Source organism: Leucopleurus acutus (assembly GCF_964270905.1).
Source record: "Leucopleurus acutus genome assembly, chromosome: 2".
Lineage (NCBI taxonomy): Eukaryota > Metazoa > Chordata > Mammalia > Artiodactyla > Delphinidae > Leucopleurus > Leucopleurus acutus.
The window spans coordinates 178,286,461-178,307,491 of NC_139143.1; the positions used below are offsets into that span (position 1 = coordinate 178,286,461).

Consider the following 21,031-nt stretch of genomic DNA (forward strand, 5'->3'; position numbering starts at 1 on the left):
AATTTTTTAATTAAAAGAGAAAGTTATAAAACATACACACATTTGGGGGACAAAGACAGGGACACATAATTCTGTTTTCCTTAGGAGAACACGTCTTTACCCTGGGGGCACTGTTGTAAATTTAGAAATGTACAAAATCAGGACCAGGACCACAGCTTGTCCCGGCCTCTGGGGTCGACATCAGGCTATCCCCATGGATACATGTGAGTACATAAGGTAAGCTTTGCTCATCTTTTCTGACCTATACAACCTCCCAGCGTCCCCATACCTGACCACTATCTGCTTCACCCTGGAGCCGGTTTATAAATACAGATTTCTGGTCCCCAAACCAGAAGTGCTGATTCAGCTTGGGGAGTTGTATTTTTAACCACAGGTGATTCTGAGACAGCCCTTCTACCTGTCAGTCCCTAGGGCAGCCTTAGAAGGCATTGGGTTCCACCTGTGCAGAGCTTTCTTCTCCCCACTAGGACGAAATGCTTAACCCTTTCTATCACTATAGAGACCGTACCTGACACTGGGAAATTGTGGTCTCTGAGCTGGAGTCACCAGGCCCCCCTGTATTGGTAGGCGGGGCTGAGTGACCTCTTCATGGCCTGAGAGTGCATGACCCGGGTCCTTTATGCGCAGTGTCCGTGCTCTTTGCTTGCCCTGGTGGAGGGAGATGGAGTAGAATCTGTAGGGAGGCTGCTGGCCCATGGCATTAAATGATGCCTCCTGGTTTAACTCAAAACTCCTTCATCAGGCATCCCATCCTCATCCCGTGTGGAGTGCTTGTCTATTGCTTGTCTGTCTCCTTCCCTAGACCGAGCTTCTCGAGAGAGAGAGAGAGAGAGAGATTTATATGTTGTTGTTGTCGAATCTCTGTGTCCCCGGGGCCCAGCCAGGCCCAGCACAAGCAGGTGTCCCATAAATGTGCACTGAAGAACTATTGACTTGTCCTCTATGGGAACCCAAAAGAGGAACAATGACCTGTGCTGGGGAAGCCGGGACAGGTGTCACCTGGAAGCAGCATTTAGGCCTGGCCTTGGTGAATGGGAGGGACGGGGAGACAAATGTTCCAGGCTCAGAAACGCACAGCCCCTGGATTGGCTGTAGGACTGCTTGTCCCAGGCCCAGTTTGGGTCTCCCCACAGCTGCTGCCTCTCACCCACAGCTGCGGCTACTGCTTCCTGAGAGCTCAGCGGCGCTCCCCCAAATGGGACCACTACAACCACTGCATCACCAGTTGCCACATCCAATGTGGTAAGGGCTTCACGGGGCAACCTGGGAAGACGAGGAGAAGACCACCTTCTGCCCTGGACACCAACCTTGGCCCCTAGGGCTTGTGTTTGGAGTCAAAACTCTTGGGCTTGGGTTTAATGGTACTCTCCCATGACAAGGGCCATTTACTGAGTGCCTACTGTATGCCAGGCACTGCAGTGGGTAATTTATGTGCATCGTATCATCAAATATTCCCAACAACCTAGCGAGGAAGGTGTTATTAGTCATTTGACAGCTGAGGCTTAGGGAATGAACTCACAGCCCAGAAGGCATGTGGCGAGGAAATCCGCAGAGCTACAATATGAGTCCCTCTCGGATCCCAAAGCCCTTACACGCTAGCTCTCCATGACTGAAACTCAGTGGCTTGGGTCTCTGTTTTCCAATCAGGTGCCACACACCTGTGCTTATGTCCTGTTCCTTTGCTGGGTAGTTATGGAATATTTAGGGACTGATGCTATCACAGGCTTGGAGATCCACTGTCAAAAGCCTAGTCCAAATCTAATATTTGAAGAGAAGCGTGAGGGAGTCAGACATCGAGCCCCATGGGAGACTTTATGTGGTTTCGTATAATTAAGGCTAAGACATGGAAGCCACTTAGATGTTTGCAACTTCAGAGCCAGGCGGGCCCTGAGAGGTCACGTGAACAAGGGTTTCTCAAATCCTTTTGATGGCAACCCGCACAATGTAATAAAATTGACACCCGGACCCAGTCAACCCACATATACACTCCCAGGATAGAAACACAGTTTGCTGAAGCAGCACTTTATGACTTGTGCTATATCGGCATAAGCATGCGCACACACATGCATGCACACAAGCGTACGCACGCGTGCACAAGCCAGAAGCAGCCCTCTAAACTCATGTCACGATCCACTAATGGAGCAGGGCTACAGTGAAAATTATCTCTCAGACCCGCGCCTGTGGGAAAGCTGAGGTCAGGCAGGGTAAGGGGCCTGCCTAAGGATACCCAGGACGTGTGCAAAGTCAGACTAGAATCTGGTGTCTAGTTCCCAATACTTCTAGTTATCCAAAATACTGACTAATAGAATGTTAACCCGGGTGAGCGTGTAGGAGGTATTTGCATGCTTTGGGATTCAAAATCCCTACAGCCAGACAGGGTCATACTGTGCTTCTTGGAGGGCTCAGAAGCTCAGTGCCTCTGGGTCACTTCTGTGTCCATCAGGTTTCACTGATCCCTGGGAGTCTCGGTGGCCGGGCACCCCCCAAACCCGATCTTCTGTATTGAGTTCCTAATTCTGACTCTGGGCTGTGGTTTCTGAGAAGACGTAGATGTGACCCCTGCTCTCTGGGCGTCTGTGATCTAAGGCAGCACTGATGGAAGCAAATGAGGCAGCAATGCGCAGGCGGTCTGACTCACGGACATTTACCAGGAGCCCCCTCTGAGCCAGGTCCTGTAGCAAGCAAGGCAGGGAGTGCTGAGAGCAATGAGGCATGGGCCCTGCCCCTGTGAGCTCAGCCTCTGGATTTGCACAGTCTCAGGTTCAAACCCTCACTCTGCCTTCCTCTGGTTGCATGGCCGAGATTACATGCTCAGCCTCAATTTACTCATCCATTAAATGGGATAATCACCCCCACCTGTTGGGTTGTTTGGGCGGATCAAATGAGATAACCTCTATGAAAGTCCCTGGCACATAGTAGGCAATCAGCAAGTGGTAGCTTTTATTATTATTATTGTTAAGAAGAGGATGCAATTCACAGTTATAGATAGGGAATGAACATTCCAGAAGGGAAGAAACAGCATGAGCGGAGGCAGAGTGGAAAGCATAGGGCAAGATTCGAGGAACAGATGTTTTTGGAAGTAGGGAGTAATCGGGAGAGCAAACTGGAAGCACACTACAGCCGCAGGCGGAAAGACCATTGTCAGAATGAAGAATTTGGCAATAGGGAGCCATTGAAGGCCTTGGAGGAAGGGAATGATGTAATTGGAGCGCATGATAGAATAGATGGATAGAGGACACTTGATTGATAGTAGCAAACCCTGCCAGGAGTTCACTTATCCTATAGTTGTGGCTTTCGGAAATCAGCAGGAAATGGGATTCTGTCAGCATCCTGGGAGGCTTCCAGGAGGTGGCAGGATTTCTAAGGTTCCCGAAGGACGCTCTTGCCACTTGGGTGGGATGGGTTGGGTCTCTCTGATTGGCTAACTGGAGCTGAGCACTCCAGTTTCCTTGCTGGGCTGCTACAGGTCCCAGGAGCAAGTGCCAGAAGCCGATCTGCAGGAGTGACCAGAAGTTGCCCTTGTGTCAACTGCAGCCAGCCTCTGGACACATCCAATGGCTGGAACCTCATTTTCAAGAGCAAGCCATGCAGGAAGGCCATGTTTCCCTAGTGGACATTAGGACACAGTTATCTTCTCCCATCCCCCCGGCCCTCTGAGGATACCACCTAGCATGGCTGTCTAATAAAGTGCCCATCCCCTCGTCCAGTGCAGGCCCAGACCAGGGAGACATCAGTGACTGGGAGGCCAAAGGTTGGGCCCAGCGCTGGTCCAGACTGCTCCACCAAGGAGGTAAATGCCACAACCACTGTATTTTCGGCCCAACTTTTCAGTTCTCTGTGCTCCCACACTGGTCTGTGAACTCCTTGAGGGTAGGGACTGTCTCATTCATTCATTCATTTGTTCATTCAGTCACTTATTCATTCAGCAAACACTTGTTGAGCACCTGCCATGTGGCAAGCACGCTGTTAGGCACTCAGAATCCCGCTGTTATCAACCAGGGTTTGGTCAGAGTGGCAGAACTACTAAGAGGTACCTAGATATAAAATGAGGGATTTTTTTTTTTTTTTTTTTGCAGTACATGGGCCTCTCACTGTTGTGGCCTCTCCCGTTGCAGAGCACAGGCTGCGGACACGCAGGCTCAGTGGCCATGGCCCACGGGCCCAGCCGCTCCGTGGCATGTGGAATCTTCCCAGACCGGGGCACGAACCCGTGTTCCCTGCATCGGCAGGTGGACTCTCAACCACTGCGCCACCAGGGAAGCCCAAAGTGAGGGATTTTAATAGGGATTTGTCTTTCTGTGATGCTGGGAGCCCATGAAACAGTCTGTGAGAGGCTATTCCCTTCTGTGCTGTTGCTGGCTGCCTGAAATCTTACAGCCCAAGTGGCAGGGCAAACTGGAACTGCAAGGATAGGTGGAGCCCAAGAGGAAAGCCTAGAATACCCTTCTGCATCTCACCACCTCCAAGTCTTCACCCAGAGAAGATAAAGGAGGCGATCAGGCAGGACCCAGAGTTGCTGCAGCCCTGGCTTGTTCGCCACAACAGCACAGTGAGCCAGCAGATACAGGACAACGTGCATTAGCCGCAAATGTATCCCATGCCGGGCTCCGACTTTCTGATTGTACAAATCAAGTGACGTCTAGTCCACCTCTGCTTCCAAATCTCAGGCCAAACATCTCTTAAGAGACCCATGCTAACCTGGAACTCTGCAGGGATGGGAATTCTGGGAAATACAGCCTCAGCATAGCTAAGTGACCCAGTACAGATCCATGACAGTCTACCCCTTGTTGACTTGGCATCCACACACATCTCTTTCAACCACTCTTAACCTCCAAATAAAGACAATAGCAAAATCCTGTTTCTGCCTAACATAACGAGTACAACTTGAAATGAACTAACATCCCCTAAAGAGGATACCAAGTCCTTTTACACATCATTGGGTCATGCTCATTTCTATTCCAGTTGGGTCGTAACCCCCTTTTGATATTCTCTGATTTAGATACTGAGATGTAAGGCTAGCTGCATGAACACAGCTTCTGCATGACAGGGGGGCCACCCCAGAGGAGGTCTGTAACGTTGCAGCTGTCCACATGCATGGAGTGCCAACACATCGTGGACAACCATCTGTAAGACAGGCCCAGCACTTTTTCTTCCTTGGGCATCCAGTCGTGGGGAACTCGCCCATGAAGTCACTGGTACAGATTAAGAAAAAGGAGACAATACAGCAGGTCTAGGGGCCGTGGACCTCTGTGCCCCTTACTTATGCAGCTCACCTGGGCCTTCAGCTCCTGTTTCGGTCCAGATATTATGATGTGATGATGTAATTGCTGTCATGCACACCCAGTTTCGTAACCTGGTGGGTCAGATAACAGCCAGTCTCATGATAACTCATTAACCCAAGGTCAAGAATTCAGTCTCCCTGAAGAACCATTAGCAAGCCGGATGTTGTTTGTCAAAAGGAGAACAGTTATCTGCAGCTAATGGAGGGGCTTTGCTCCAAAATCCTAAGGGTTTACCCTGTGCTTTACCAGTAGGGCCCTGTGAAATCTTCCATGTGACATTTCTACCTGCACACACTCAACAACCATTGGTCTGCTGGGTCTCTTGTGCATTTTCAGTTTGGTAACAGCTATAATTAACACACCCCCATGTACGTGTGCTCTACAGATGATTTTTCATGTTTGAGGGGGTTCCAGTTGTATCTGAAGCCCACTTTCAAATGCCAGTGAGGGCCTGTACTTACAAGGCAACCTGTCCTTAAGTGTCTGTGTATCTGTGTCATCTGCCAACTTCTGTATAAAGATCTATCCAGGGAGGCATTTATGGTCTGGTCTGTACATTACAGTATCTCCCTTGAAAGGGTGGGGGATGTGATTTTGAAAGGGAGACCTTCCCGATGGTTCTCTTTACAGCCAAGGAATAGTCAAGAGAGCAGTCAAGGAGACCAGCTCTTCCCAGGTTACAGGGATCGCGTGACTCCATCATTTCCCCGTGGCTGCTGACTGCAGTGAGAGTGGGGCAGGGGAGCACCATGGAGGACCTCAGTGGGGTCCCCTCTACTGAGGATGAAACCAGTGCACCAGCGAGTCTAACCACCAAAAGACAGACTCTGGAATCCCCAGAGGGAGTCAGAGCAGAAAAGAAATAGAGCTGGCTCTCAGGTTGAATCCAGGGGATTCTCCTAAGAACTGCCAATGTGGGTGAGTCCCTGAACCACTCCAGGTTCCATTTTCTCTCTTTTGGGGCCAGAGTCGAAGACAGTGGGATAGTGGTCAGAACCTAGAGTCTGGAACGAGGATCTGAGGTCTAAACCTACTTCTGCTATTGATGTGCTGTGTGACTTTGGGAAAGTCTCCTAACCTCTCTGGGCCTCAGTTTCTTGGTAGATAAATGAAGGCTCTCCATGAGCCCTTCCAGCTCAAACCCATGTCAGCCTGTGGTGTTGCTTTCATAATATTGCAACATCCCTCATCCACAAATGCCTGTCTGAATACCAGTGCTTTGAGCTTACTTGGATGCCCCAGTAAGAGGGGCCTGAATGCAGCCCCCTCCTGCAGAGCTTACCAGCAAGACACCACCCTGCCTGCCACCTGACCCTGACGGGAAAAGGGAGAAGCCTGGGCTGAGGTCTCTTCTCCATCATCCAGAATATCGCAATTGAAGAGAAATGGCATTGAGAGTGAAGCTCCCAATTTCCTTTACATACCTATTTAAAAATGGATTTGGAAAATGGCTCTGATCAAAAAAATTTCATGAGCGAATTGGACATTTGAATTGCTTTCTTTGTTACTCTGTCAAATTTAGACACGAGTCCATAGCAAACTTTTCGAAAACACTAGTACATTCAGGGTAATTGCATAAAATTAAATTTTATTTTGAAAATGTTCAACATTGGAGGTTTTTAAATATAGATCCCATTTATCATGTGGTTATTTTGGGATTTGTCAATGGAAGGAAGCCAAATGTCCTTTCTTGGAAAGGACTCTCCTTTGTTTTGGGATGAGTCCTTTCTTCCTGCAGTTCTGGGTATCAGAACACCCTTTCTTTTATGAATAGATAGATGAGGTGGGCTCTTTAGTGTCCTTCCTTGGTAAAAATAAACCCCATAGTTGAACTTTTTTTTTTATATAAATTTATTTATTTTTGGCTGTGTTGGGTCTTCGTTTCTGTGCGAGGGCTTTGTCTAGATGCGGCAAGCGGGGGCCACTCTTCATCGCGGTGCGCGGGCCTCTCACTATCGTGGCCTCTCTTGTTGCGGAGCACAGGCTCCAGACGCGCAGGCTCAGTAGTTGTGGCTCACGGGCCCAGTTGCTCCGCGGCATGTGGGATCTTCCCAGACCGGGGTTCGAACCCATATCCCCTGCATTGGCAGGCAGATTCTCAACCACTGTGCCACCAGGGAAGCCCTACAGTTTCTTTTTTTAAAGAGACCAGAAATCAGAGGGGTTCAGTAATGAGCCTGAGACCACACAGCTGGAGAAGCCAAGTTGGCATTCAAATGCGGCGCTCTCTGGTCTGGAAGCCTAAGACGGCACGATTGCCAATCATCTTCTCCCCGCTCCCTGGAGGAAGAATGAGGTCCAGTGCTTGGCTCGAGTGGACCCAAGGTTTAAGGAGATGAGCCCCAAAGAAGGCTTGGTACTCATCCCAGGAAACCTTCTAGTTACTAATCTGTACCTTCTTCCTCTGAGGGAACATGGTTAATGCTGGGACTGGTGCCCCAACAGCAGAGAAAGAGGTGCAGGCAATCCTCCACAGCAGGGGAAATACCTGTGTGGTTATTATTAGTCTTGAGAAGGAATTTTATTTAATATCTATGTGGCAGAATTATGGAGTCACTTTTGCTTCCACTTCTGTGAAAATTCTCTACAGGATGGTAGTGATAACCCAACTGCAGAACTGAAAAGTCAATGCATCCCAGGAAAGCCTCCCTCCTGGAGAAGCAGGGCTGTCTTCAGGGATGAGGAGAAACACAGCTGGCCTGGAGTGAAGGGTGAGCTTTCGGCACCAGAGCGGCTGATCTCACAAGTGGAGGCCGGGGACCCTGACCTTGCCAAGTCTAATGACCAGAGTCACTCTCCTGGAACTCTGGAGGATGAAGTGTGGCTGTGGGCCTCCTCCGAGCCCAGTGGAACATCAAGAAAGAATGAGGTCCCAGACCTGGGAGCCTTTCTGGGGATTCCAGCAGAGTGGGTAAGCTCTGTGCTGTAGGAGAGGGTGTAAGAATCTTGGTCCAGGAGGAGCTCACTGAGGCGACTAGATGCAGAGGAAGTTGGGAAAGTATTGATAAAGAGGGTTGTAGCTCCTCATGTTTCTTTTCAGGCAGTAGACGAAACGCCGGTCACAGGCGCAGAGCTGCATCTGGCAGAGGGACCCACGTCCTGCAAACAGGACACCAAATGCAGGATGAGGAAGAAGAGATGCTCTGTGACACTGACTCTGGACTTGCTTCAGTCAGGACTTGCTGCTAGCCTGAGCAGACTCCCCAGTCTCCTTCCTGCCCTCAGTCTGATGTGGGAGGCACAGCAACTACACTGGGGGTGCATAACCTGATGGAAGAGGCACAGCTGCTGCCCAGGGCGAGGTTTCAGCTCCTGCCCTCAGGGAGTCCCCAGTCTGATGGAGGACACGCATTCCCTCCCCATCAGACTGGGAGCTCTCAGTCTGGTGATGGAGACAGCCCTGTCTCTGGAGGAACTTCAGTTCTCAGAGAGGAGACACCATCCCCAGATTTAGCTTTGAACTCAGAAGGACCTGAGCGTGAATCCCGACTCTAGCTGTGTGCACTGGCAAGCCTTTGGGTCTGCTTCCTCATCTGTAAAGTGGGGACACTAAAGCCACCCCACAGCGAGCAAAAGGACATATGGAAAGCACTTGGCCCCTAATACACGCTGAGTCTAAGATGTTTCCGCCCGCCGCCTAGAGGTCAGATACAGCTGCAGTAATCCTGCCCCTGTTGCCCCCATCTCTGCCCCCCCAAGATATAGACTGGCTGACCTCTTGGGGCACCTGACCTCAGAGGCAGCAGGGACCCAGGCTCTTCCAGTGGCCTGAATGGAAGCCCCAGCCTTACCACAGGTGACCAGGCCGCATGCAATTCTGTATCTGTACACCTGTGTCAAGGCATTGCAGCCTTTTTTCTCCAGCCGCGCGTAGCAGTGGTCATGCATCCAACAGCACCTGTCAATGCAAGAGATTTAGATCCTGAGCAGAACGGGCCTGTCCCTTGAGCAGAGGCCATCATGGTTGGTGAGATCTGACCAAGAAAATATCTCATAATATGGCTGAGTCCTTCCTGCTCTTCCATTAAGTCTGTCCCACACATGTACCAGTTCACGGACCAGCTCTTTCCTCCTGGGCCCACGGTGAGACTACATTTCCCAGCCCCCCTTGCAGGTATGTGTGGTCACATGACGAGGCTGGCACCCTGGAAAATGTACAACACTTCTAGACCTACCCATAAAAATCTCCCACTCTAGGAGACCTTCAAGATGGCGGAGGAGTAAGACATGGAGATCACCTTCCTCCCCACAAATACATCAGAAACACATCTACATGTGGAACAACTGCTACAGAACACCTACTGAACGCTGACAGAAGACCTCACACTTCTCAAAAGGGGAAAGACACCCTCAGGAGACCTACACACAGAGGTGGGGCCAAATCCAAAGCTGAACCCCAGGATCTGTGCAAACGAAGAAGAGAAAGGGAAATCTCTCCCAGCAGCCTCAGGAGCAGTGATTAAATGTCCACAATCAACATGATGTACCTGCATCTGTGGAATAACTGAAGAGACAACGAATCATCCCAAAATTGAGGCGGTGGCCTTTGGGAGCAACTGCAGACTTGGGGTTTGCTTCCTGCATCTAACTTGTTTCTGGTTTTATGTTTCTCTTAGTTTAGCGTTTAGAGCTTATTATCACTGGAGATTTCTTTATTGATTCGGTTGCTCTCTTCCTTTTTTATATATATTATATTTTCATATATATATATATTTTTCCATTTTCTCTTTTTGTGAGTGTGTATGTGTATGCTTCTTTGTGTGATTTTGTCTGTATAGCTTTGTTTTGACCATTTGTCCTACGGTTCTGTCTGTCTGTTTTTGTTTTTTGGGGTATTTTTAGTATAGTTTTTAGCACTTGTTATAATTTGTGGATTTCTTTTTTGATTTCGTTGCTCTCTTCTTTCTTTCTTTTTTTTATTATTTTTTATTTTTAATAATTTTTTTAATTTTAATAACTTTTTAATTTTTTTTTTTTCTCCCTTTTCTTCTGAGTCATGTGGCTGACAGGGTCTTGGTGCTCTGGCTGGGTGTCAGGCCTGTGCCTCTGCGGTGGGAGAGCCAAGTTCAGGACATTGGTCCACCAGAGACCTTCCGGCTCCACATAATATCAGACAGCGAGAGCTCTCCCAGAGATCTCCATCTCAAAGCTAAGACCCAGCTCCAGTCAATGACCAGCAAACTACAGTACTGGACAACTTATGCCAAACACCTAGCAAGACAGGAACACAACCCCACACATTAGCAGAGAGGCCACCTAAAATCATAATAAGGTCACAGACACCCCAAAACACACCACCAGACGTGGTCCTGCCCACCAGAAAGACAAGATCCAGGCTCATCCACCAGAACACAGGCACCAGTCCCCTCCACCAGGAAGCCTGCACAACCCACTGAACCAACACTAGCCACTAGGGGCAGACACCAAAGAGAATGGGAACTACGAACCTGCAGCCTGTGAAAAGGAGACCCCAAACACAGTAAGTTAAGCAAAATGAGAAGACAGACAAACACACAGCAGATGAAGGAGCAAGGTAAAAACCCACCAGACCAAACAAATGAAGAGGAAATAGGCAGTCTACCTGAAAAAGAATTCAGAGTAATGATAGTAAAGATAACAGAAATTTTGGAAATAGAATGGAGAAAATACAAGAACGTTTAACAAGGACCTAGAAGAACTAAAGAGCAAACACACAATGATGAACAGCACAATAAATGAAATTAAAAATTCTCTGGAAGGAATCAATAGCAGAATAACTGAGGCAGAAGAACAGATAAGTGGCCTGGAAGATAAAATAGTGGAAATAACTACCACAGAGCAGAAAAATGAAAAAAGAATGAAAAGAATTGAGGGCAGTCGCAGAGACCTCTGGGACAACATTAAATGCACCAACATTTGAAGTATAGGGGTCCCAGAAGAAGAAGAGAAAAAGAAAGGGACTGAGAAAATATTTGAACAGATTATAGTCAAAAACTTCCCTAATATGGGAAAGGAAATAGTCAATCGAGTCCAGGAAGTGCAGAGAGTCCCATATAGGATAAATCCAAGGAGAAACATGCCAAGACACATATTAATCAAACTATCAAAAACTAAATACAAAGAAAAAATATTAAAAGCAGCAAGAGAAAAACAACAAATAACACACAAGGGAATCCCCATAAGGTTAACAGCTGATCTTTCAGCAGAAACTCTGAAAGCCAGAAGGGAGTGGCAGGATATTTAAAGTGATGAAAGGGAAAAACCTACAACCAAGATTACTGTACCCAGCAAGGATCTCATTCAGATTCAATGGAGAAATCAAAAGCTTTACAAAGCTACGAGAATTCAGCACCACCAAACCAGCTTTACAACAAATGCTAAAGGAACTTGTCTAAGTGGGAAACACAAGAGAAGGGAAAGACCTACAATAACAAACCCAAAACAATTAAGAAAATGGTAATAGGAACATACATATTGATAACTACCTTAAATGTAAATCAATTAAATGCTCCAACCAAAAGACATAGAGTGGCTGAATGAATACAAACACAAGACCCAAATATATGCTGTCTACAAGAGACCTAGGAACACATACAGACTGAAAGTGAGGGTATGGAAAAAGATATTGCATGCAAATAGAAATCAAAAGAAAGCTGGAGGGCTTCCCTGGTGGCGCAGTGGTTGAGAGTCTGCCTGCCAATGCAGGGGACGTGGGTTTGTATCCTGGTCTGGGAAGATCCCGCATGCTGAGGAGCGGCTGGGCCCGTGAGCCATGGCCGCTGAGCCTGCGCGTCTGGAGCCTGTGCTCTGCAACGGGAGAGGCCACAACAGTGAGAGGCCCGCATACCACCAAAAAAAAAAAAAAAAGAAAGAAAGCTGGAGTAGCAATTCTCATATCAGACAAAATAGATTTTAAAATGAAGACTATTACAAGAGACAAAGAATGACACTACATAATGATCAAGGGATCAATCCAAGAAGAAGATATAACAATTGTAAATATTTATGCACCCAACATAGGAACACATCAATACATAAAGCAAACGCTAACAGCCATAAAAGGGGGAATCAACAGCAACGCAATCATAGTAGGGAACTTTAACACCCCACTTTCACCAATGGACAGATCATCCAAAATGAAAATAAATAAGGAAACACAAGTTTTAAATGTACATTAAACAAGATGGACTTAATTGATATTTATAGGACATTCCATCCAAAACCAACAGAATACACTTTCATCTCAAGTGCTCATGGAAAATTCTTGGGTCACGAATCATATCTTGGGTCACGAATCAAGCCTTGGTAGATTTAAGAAAATTGAAATCATATCAAGTACCTTTTCTGACCATAATGCTATGAGACTAGATATCACTTAGAGGAAAAAAATCTGTAAAAAATACAAACACGTGGAGGCTAAACAATACACTACTAAATAACCAAGAGATCACTGAAGAAATCAAAGAGAAAACTTTAAAAACCTAGAAACACATGACAATGAAAACACGATGACCCAAAACTTATGGGATGCAGCAAAAGCAGTTCTAAGTGGGAAGTTTATAGCAATACAATCCTACTTCAAGAAACAAGAAACATCTCAAATAAACAACTTAACCCTACACCTAAAGCAATTAGAGAAAGAAGAACAAAAACCCTCAAAGTTAGCAGAAGGAAAGAAATCATAAAGATCAGATCAGAAATAAATGAAAAAGAAATGAAGGAAATGATAGCAAAGACCAATAAAACTAAAAGCTGGTTCTTTGAGAAGATAAACAAAATTGATAAACCATTAGCCAGACTCATCAAGAAAAAAAGGGAGAAGACTCAAATCAATAGAATTGGAAATGAGAAAGGAGAAGTAACAACCGACTCTGCAGAAATACAAAGGATAATGAGAGATTACTATAAGAAACTCTATGCCAATAAAATGGACAAACTGGAAGAAATGGACAAATTCTTAGAAAAGCACAACCTTCCAAGTCTGAACCAGGAAGAAATAGAAAATATAAACAGACAAATCACAAGCACTGAAATTGAGACTGATTAAAAATCTTCCAACAAACAAAAGCCTAGGACCAGATGGCTTCACAGGTGAATTCTGTCAAACATTTAGAGAAGAGCTAACACTTATCCTTCTCAAACTCTTCCAAAAGATAGCAGAGGGAGGAACACTCCCAAACTCATTCTCCGAGGCCACCATCACCCTGGTACCAAAACCAGACAAAGATGTCACAAAGAAAGAAAACTACAGGCAATATCACTGATGAACATAAATGCAACAATCCTCAATACAAGCAAACAGAATCCATTAAAAGGATCATACACCATGATCAAGTGGGGATTATCCCAAGAATGCAAGTATTCTTCAATATACGCAATTCAATCAATGTGATACACCATATTAACAAAGTGAAGGAGAAAAACCATATGATCATCTCAATAGATGCAGAAAAAGCTTTTGACAAATTCAACACCCATTTATGATAAAATCCCTCCAGAAAGTAGGCAGAGAGGGAGCTTACCTCAACATAATAAAGGCCAGATATGACAAACCCATGGCCAACATCATCCTCAATGGTGAAAAACTGAAACCGTTTCCTCTAAGATCAGGAAGAAGAGAAGGTTGTCCACTCCCACCACTATTATTCAACATAGTTTTGGAAGCTTTAGCCACATCAATGAGAGAAGAAAAAGAAAGAAAAGGAATCCAAATCAGAAAAGAAGAAGTAAAGCTGTCACTGTTTGCAGATGACATAATACTATACATAGGGAATCCTAAAGATGCTACCAGAAAACTGCTAGAACTAATTAATGAATCTGGTAAAGTAGCAGGATACAAAATTAATGCACAGAAATCTCTGGCATTCCTATACACTAATGATGAAAAATCTGAAAGAGAAATTAAGGAAACACTCCCATTTACCATCACAACAAAAAGAATAAAATACCTAGGAATAAACCTACCTAAGGAGACAAAAGACCTGTATGCAGAAAACTATAAGACACTGATGAAAGAAATTAAAGATGATACAAACCAATGGAGAGATACACCATGTTCTTGGATTGGAAGAATCAGCATTGTGAAAATGACTATTCTACCCAAAGCAATCTACAGATTCAGTGCAATCCCTATCAAACTACCAATGGCATTTTTCACAGAACTAGAACAAAATATTTCACAATTTGCATGGAAACACAAAATACCCCGAACAGCCAAAGCAATCTTGAGAAAGAAAAACGGGCTGGAGGAATCAGGCTCCCAGACTTCAGTCTATACTACAAAGCTACAGTGATCAAGACAATATGGTACCGGCACAAAAACAGAAATATAGATCAATGGAACAGGATAGAAAGCCCAGAGATAAACCCACGCACATATGGTCACCTTATTTTTGGTAAAGGAGGCAAGAATATACAATGGAGAAAAGACAGCCGCTTCAATAACTGGTGCTGGGAAAACTGAACAGCTACATGTAAAACAATGAAATTAGAACAGTACCTAACACCATACACAAAAATAAACTCAAAATGGATTAAAGACCTAAATGTAAGACCAGACACAATAAAACTCTTTGAGGAAAACCTAAGCAGAACACTCTATTACCTAAATCACAGCAAGATCCTTCTTGACCCACCTCCTAGAGAAATGGAAATAAAAACAAAAATAAACAAATGGGACTTAATGAAACAAAAGCTTTTGTATAGCAAAGGAAGGCATAAACAAGATGAAAATACAACCCTCAGAATGGGAGAAAGTATTTGCAAATGAAGCAATTGACAAAGAATTGATCTCTAAAATTTACAAGCAGCTCATGCAGCTCAGTATCAAAAAAACAAACAACCCAATCCAAAAATGGGCAGAAGACCTAAAAAGACATTTCTCCAAAGAAGGTATACAGATTGCCAACAAACACATGAAAGAATGCTCAACATCATTAATCATTAGAGAAATGCAAATCAAAACTACAATGAGGTATCACCTCACACCAGTCAGAATGGCCATCATCAAAAAATCTACAAACAATAAATGCTGGAGAGGGTGTGGAGAAAAGGGAACCCTCTTGCTCTGTTGGTGGGAATGTAAATTGATACAGCCACTAGGGAGAACAGTATGGAGGTTCCTTAAAAAACTAAAAATAGAACTACCATATGACCCAGCAATCCCACTGCTGGGCATATACCCCGAGAAAACCATAATTCAAAAAGAGTCTTGTACCACAATGTTCATTGCAGCTCTATTTACAATAGCCAGGACATGGAAGCAACCTAAGTGTCCATCAACAGATGAATGGCTAAAGAAGATGTGGCACATATATACAATGGAATATTACTCAGCCATAAAAAGAAACGAAACTGAGTTGTTTGTGGTGAGGTGGATGGACCTAGAGTCTGTCATACAGAGTGAAGTAAGTCAGAAAGAGAAAAACAAATACCATATGCTAACACATATATATGGAATCTAAAAACATAAAAATATAAAAAATGGTTCTGAAGAATCTAGGGATAGGACAGAAATAAAGACGCAGACGTAGAGAATGGACTTGAGGACACAGGGAGGGGGAAGGTTAAGCTGGGACAAAGTGAGAGAGTGGCATGGACTTATATATACTATCAAATGTAAAATAGATAGCTAGTAGGAAGTAGCCACGTAGCACAGGGAGATCAGCTCAGGGCTCTGTGACCACGTAGAGGCGTGGGATGGGGAGGGTGGGAGGGAGACGCAAGAGGGAGGAGATATGGGGATATATGTATAGCTGATTCACTTTGTTATAAAGCAGAAACTAACACACCATTGTAAAGCAATTATGCTCCAATAAAGATGTTAAAAAAAAATTCCCACTCTGTCCTCCACTCTCTCTCTCTCCATCTCAGCTGGATGGAGATGACCCAGCCAAGGACTCTGAGGCCATGGGGAAAGTCACGAGACAGGAGAAACCTGGGTCCTGGAATTGATATGTGATTCACATGGTCAAATGAGCAAAAACTAAACTTCAATCGTGATAGCTGTGGGCAACTGCATTTTTTTAAAATTTAGATTTACAGAAAAATTGAGAAGATTGTACCAAATGCTTCCTCTTACCCCACACCCAGTTTCCCCTATTATCAACACTTTTTATGAGTATCATATGTTTGTTACGGCTAACAAACCAATACTGATACATTATTAAATAAATGTTAACTAATTAAATAATAATATATCACTATTGATTCATGAATTGTAAAAGTCCTTTAGTTTTTCTTAGTTTTTACCTAAATGTTCTTTTCTATTCCAAGATCCAGTGATGGACACCATGTTACATGTACTTGTCCCGTCTCTTTAGGCTCCTCTTGCCTGTGGCAGTCTGTCACACTTTCCTTGCTTTTGATGACCTTGACAATTCTGAGGAATGGTGGTCAAGTCTTTTGTAGGATGCTCTCCTACTGGGATTTCTTTGATGTTTTTGTCTCGATGAGATGGGTTATGGGTTTATTTTGCTGCCCATGTTGTTCCAGTTTTGGCCATTAGGGGGCTCTCCCAGTTGGCTCCTGTGCTCTTTGACATGTTCCTATCAATGAGGGGTTTGGTTTGGGTTTGTTTTGTTCGAGCCCTTCCTTAATTTGGGGCACTACAAAAAGCTCCAGGTTCCTCTTGTATATTTCCTGCCCTCGTCCTAGGATCAGCCATCTCTCCAAGGAGCCTTGGTTCCTCTTATTGGAGAATGGTGTCAGAAACCAGGTCTGGGCACTAGGTGCTGCTTCTTGCTTCTGGGGTATTGTTTCTTTTAAGGCCTTTCAGACGACAGAGCAAAAAAAATATGTGTCTATATTAACCCACGTAATTACACATATCTCTACATATTTTTATATGTAACCATCTGCATCTATATACAGCTAACTAGGAGTTTATACTGAAGTCTCCAACTCTAATCCATTATCACATAGATCATTCTAGCTTCCTGTCCCTGCTTGTCTGGTCTGTAAACTCCCACTCCAGCAGCGACAAGCTTGGCTCCAACCATCTGCCCTCCATTTGTTTAAGCGCCTCATCCCCTTATACGTGTCTAGCTGTATAAGAATTGTTAACCCAGCAGATTGTATTTTTCAAAGAGCAATCTCTCCCATCTCACATGTTCTTCTAGAACATTGCCACTTCCCAATCAAGAGGTGGAAACTAGGCCCCCTCTCTCTTAAAGCCTTTGTGACTGCCTTGACGAAGAGAACAGTGGAAGTGACACAGTAGAACTTCTGATGCTGGATCACAAAAACACCATGCTCTTTTGTCATGCCGTTCTGGAACACTCACTCTTGAAACCCAAGAGGTACCGTGCTGTGAGGAACCTTAGAGAGGCTTAAGTGAGAGGAACTGAGGCCCCTGGCCCACAGCCTCAGCTGAGCTCCCAGCCAGCAAACAGCAACAACTTGCCAGCCATAGGAGTAATCATTCTAGAAAGCAGATCGCCCAGCCTCAGCGGAGTGGCCCAAGCCGAAGCCAGGTGGAGAAGAGACAAGCCATCCCGCCAGGCCCTGCCCAAGTGGCAGAATCTTAGCAAAATAAGGGGTTGTCATCGCTTTAGGCTACTACATTTTGGGGTGGTTTGTTATGTAGTGATAGATCAACTGATATATTAGGCACTGAGATTCAGGGAGTTACTAGATGTATCTTTGGCAATTCAGTTAACTTCTCTAAGACTCAGTTTTCTTATCTATAAAATGGTGCTTTAATACTCATCTTTCAGAATTGATATCGAATTAGATGAGATAATGTGGATACAGAGCCTGGAGCATAAAGGGCAGTTATGACAATTAACTCACCAATCAGTACAATCCTTGGGGGTTCCTTGACCCCCCCAGCCACAGTAACAGCCGTAGAAGCCATAGCTCATCAGGGCGGGCTTCCTAGTCACCTTCTCAATCATCACCTTCAGCTGCAGCAAGCTCCCTGGGACAGCAGGCACACCTGAAAGACAGCCCAGGCAAACCCGCTCCAGGCCCACTTTCCCACGTGCTCCCTCCCTTTCTTTCACCTTGAGGCTTGGAGGGACCAATGTGTCCCTTTTTTATCCTCCCCATTCATGGGAGAGGAATGAGAACCGTGAGGGCAAACAGATAGAGAAGGGATTAGAAGTTTGGACGTGGACGATCCCAGCTCTGCCACTAATTCACAGTATGATGTTGAATAGGTCACTTCATCTCTCAGAGCCTCAGTTTCCTCATCTGCAAAATGTGGGGGCGGGGGGGGGGGACCTAAAATGAACGCCTACCTTTTGGAGATGTCATGAGGGTTGAAAAAAGATAAAGTATGTAAATTTCTAGCACAGTGACAGACACATAGTAAGTGACCAAGAAATGTTCAGGATAATGAATATCGTATCAGTATGAAGCAGGCAGACAGGCACTTCCTGTCTCTCCTGATGATACACCCGTCCCTCCCCGCGGTTGACACCATCTGGAACGGGAGGCACAGAATCTTAGAGCAGTGTGGGACCCGTAGAGATCACTGGAGGCAGCTCTCTCATCTTACAGTTGGGAAACTGTAGCTCAGAGGGGAAGGTGACTTGCCCAGGGTTTTGCAGGGAGCCAGAGGCACTCTCCCACTCTCCCTGCAGTCTCCAGGGATCTGCCAAGGCATCAGTAGGACAGCCTGTCAGAGGTTGTGTACATGGTGACGGGGCTGCAGGGGAGGCCTAAAGCCAGGCTCCCCCCACGCTGGGCAGTTCCCTCCAGCTGGGAGGTGGCAGCAGGTGGGACATGTAGAAAACCTGGACAGGCCTGAGCAGAGAATGCCCAGGAATTGTGGAATGGAATATTTATATAAGGATCTTGTGTTGTGGTAGTTTTATCGTATTTTATTTGGCATCAAAGTAAAAAATCTGCCTCCCATGTCTACAAGCCCCATGTCTTCCACATGGCACAATCTTTCCATATCCCCTCCTAGAATCCTGCCGCAGCCCAACCCGTCGACTATTATTCTGTGTCACAGATAAGGAGACAGAGGCTCTTGCTGAAATCGACATGGTCAGGGTAGGGCCAGGATTCAAAATCAGGTCGCCAGGACTTCCAAGACTGGTCTCCTTTCCACTACCTTATTGTTTCTGTGGGGTGAAAGGTCAAAAGTTCAGAGGTCTCGGGGCAAGCACTTACTACAAGCCAGGAACCAAGCCAGTGTGAGGAGGCCCTTCATCTCCAGGGTTCTGGAAAAGAAAACACAGCCCATGACATGTCGATCGGGAGAGGCCCTCATGGCCCATTCAGACCCACTTCTGGCTGGGGAGGGCCACTCCATGGCCCACCAGGCCCCACCCTCTCAAGTTGGGCAGTAAACAGGCAACAGCAGCTGGAAAAATGAGGCAAAAACCTCAAGGAGTTGACCCAAGGGGCCCCTGGGAGGAGAGGGGCACCCTGGGTCGTTGTCCCCGTTAGAGATGGGAGAGAATTTTCCCACGGCAAATACCCCCGACACACTCGCTCCTTCCTGAAAATTCTTTTTCAATTATATTTTACAGCTGTGTTGGTACAAAAACAATCCAGGCTGGATTCATTCTTATACGTTCATTGTATTATGTTATTTTTTCTCCTGATTTTAAAAGAATTTAAAATTAAAACATTTTCATGGGCCCCAGGCACCATGTCTACCTACAAAAATAAGTCAACCCTGGGTACTCACAACAGCTCTGAAGGGTAGGTATCATTGTTCTGTAGGGGAGCAAAATTTGAACCTCAAAGTGTGTCTCTTTGGCATAAGGATTAATTTAGGCTGATTGATTTTAAGAAACAGAAGATTAGGGGAGCCTTTCTTTTTACCTCTCCCTTAGCTGCCTTAAGAATTTAGATAAAGGTTCTGTTCCCGGCACAGAACTATTATAGAGGTATCTGTAAGGAATACGGGAATAGCTGTGGCTGGAGAAATTTGACAGGGCCTAGAAACCAGAGTCGACTCTGTGTTCCATAGTCTCTGCAGACCCAGCAAACATTTGCATAACAAACATCCGCTTTTCCAACTCTCTGTGAATTGCCTTCCTCCCCTTTGAAGTCCCAAACCCCTACCCCCAACATCCTCTCTGGTCTTTAGCAGAAGATCGTAGTTAAGATAAGGGCTTGGGCCATTTTGGTGAGTTCCTTAGTTTTCCTGGGTCTCTCCCATGTGTCCGTGTTACTAAACTTTTGTTTGATTTTCTCCTGTTAGTGTATCCCATGTCGATTTAATTCTTAGACCAGCAAAGAGAACTTAGAAGGGTAGAAAATGTCTTCCTCCCCAACAGTTCTCATTTTGCCAGTGCAGAAATGGAGGCTCAGAGAGCTCAAACAACCTGCCAGAAGTTACGCAGCTGATAAAAAGTGGAGGTGACGTTCAAACCCAAGCCTGGCGCGTCGCTCACTGCCCCATACATCCTCCCTCCCTAGAGGGATGTGTTCCCCTCTGAGCGAAGTGGGCTAGGGTCCTTCACATGCTCTATCCCATGGGCCTGGAGGCCCCAGCTTCCCTCCCCAGCATCTACCTTTGACAAACGCATGAATCACTAGCCGCAAGTCCAAAACAATCACACCCAGAAGGCATGGGAAATTCCTTATGTCTCGGGCCAGTGATGGATTCTAACTCGGCCTCTTAGGAGTTCCTTACCGGTGGCTGCCTGCTTCCCTTTCCTCTCTGGATCCCAAAGTCCTTGTTCACCCAGAGCTGCTCAGCTGACCTATAGTCTGCCAGGATTCCACTCCGATGCCCTGCTGTCTCTGATCCCTGAGTTCCGTGGTCACTCTGCCAGAGCTCTGCCCCGGGCCCTGGTACCTCCTGT

At 45.8% G+C, this 21,031-nt stretch overlaps 1 protein-coding gene across 1 annotated transcript; it reads right to left on the reverse strand.

The window, feature by feature from the left end:
• Positions 1 to 8,256: 8,256 nt before the first annotated feature.
• PLA2G5 (phospholipase A2 group V) lies at positions 8,257 to 19,422 on the reverse strand (the record flags this gene model as incomplete). The annotated part of the gene is made up of 4 exons (XM_082834018.1): positions 8,257 to 8,381; positions 9,074 to 9,180; positions 18,054 to 18,198; positions 19,383 to 19,422. The coding sequence occupies 4 exons, from the start codon at positions 19,420 to 19,422 to the stop codon at positions 8,257 to 8,259; spliced, it is 417 nt and encodes a 138-aa protein (XP_082690144.1).
• Positions 19,423 to 21,031: the final 1,609 nt, after the last annotated feature.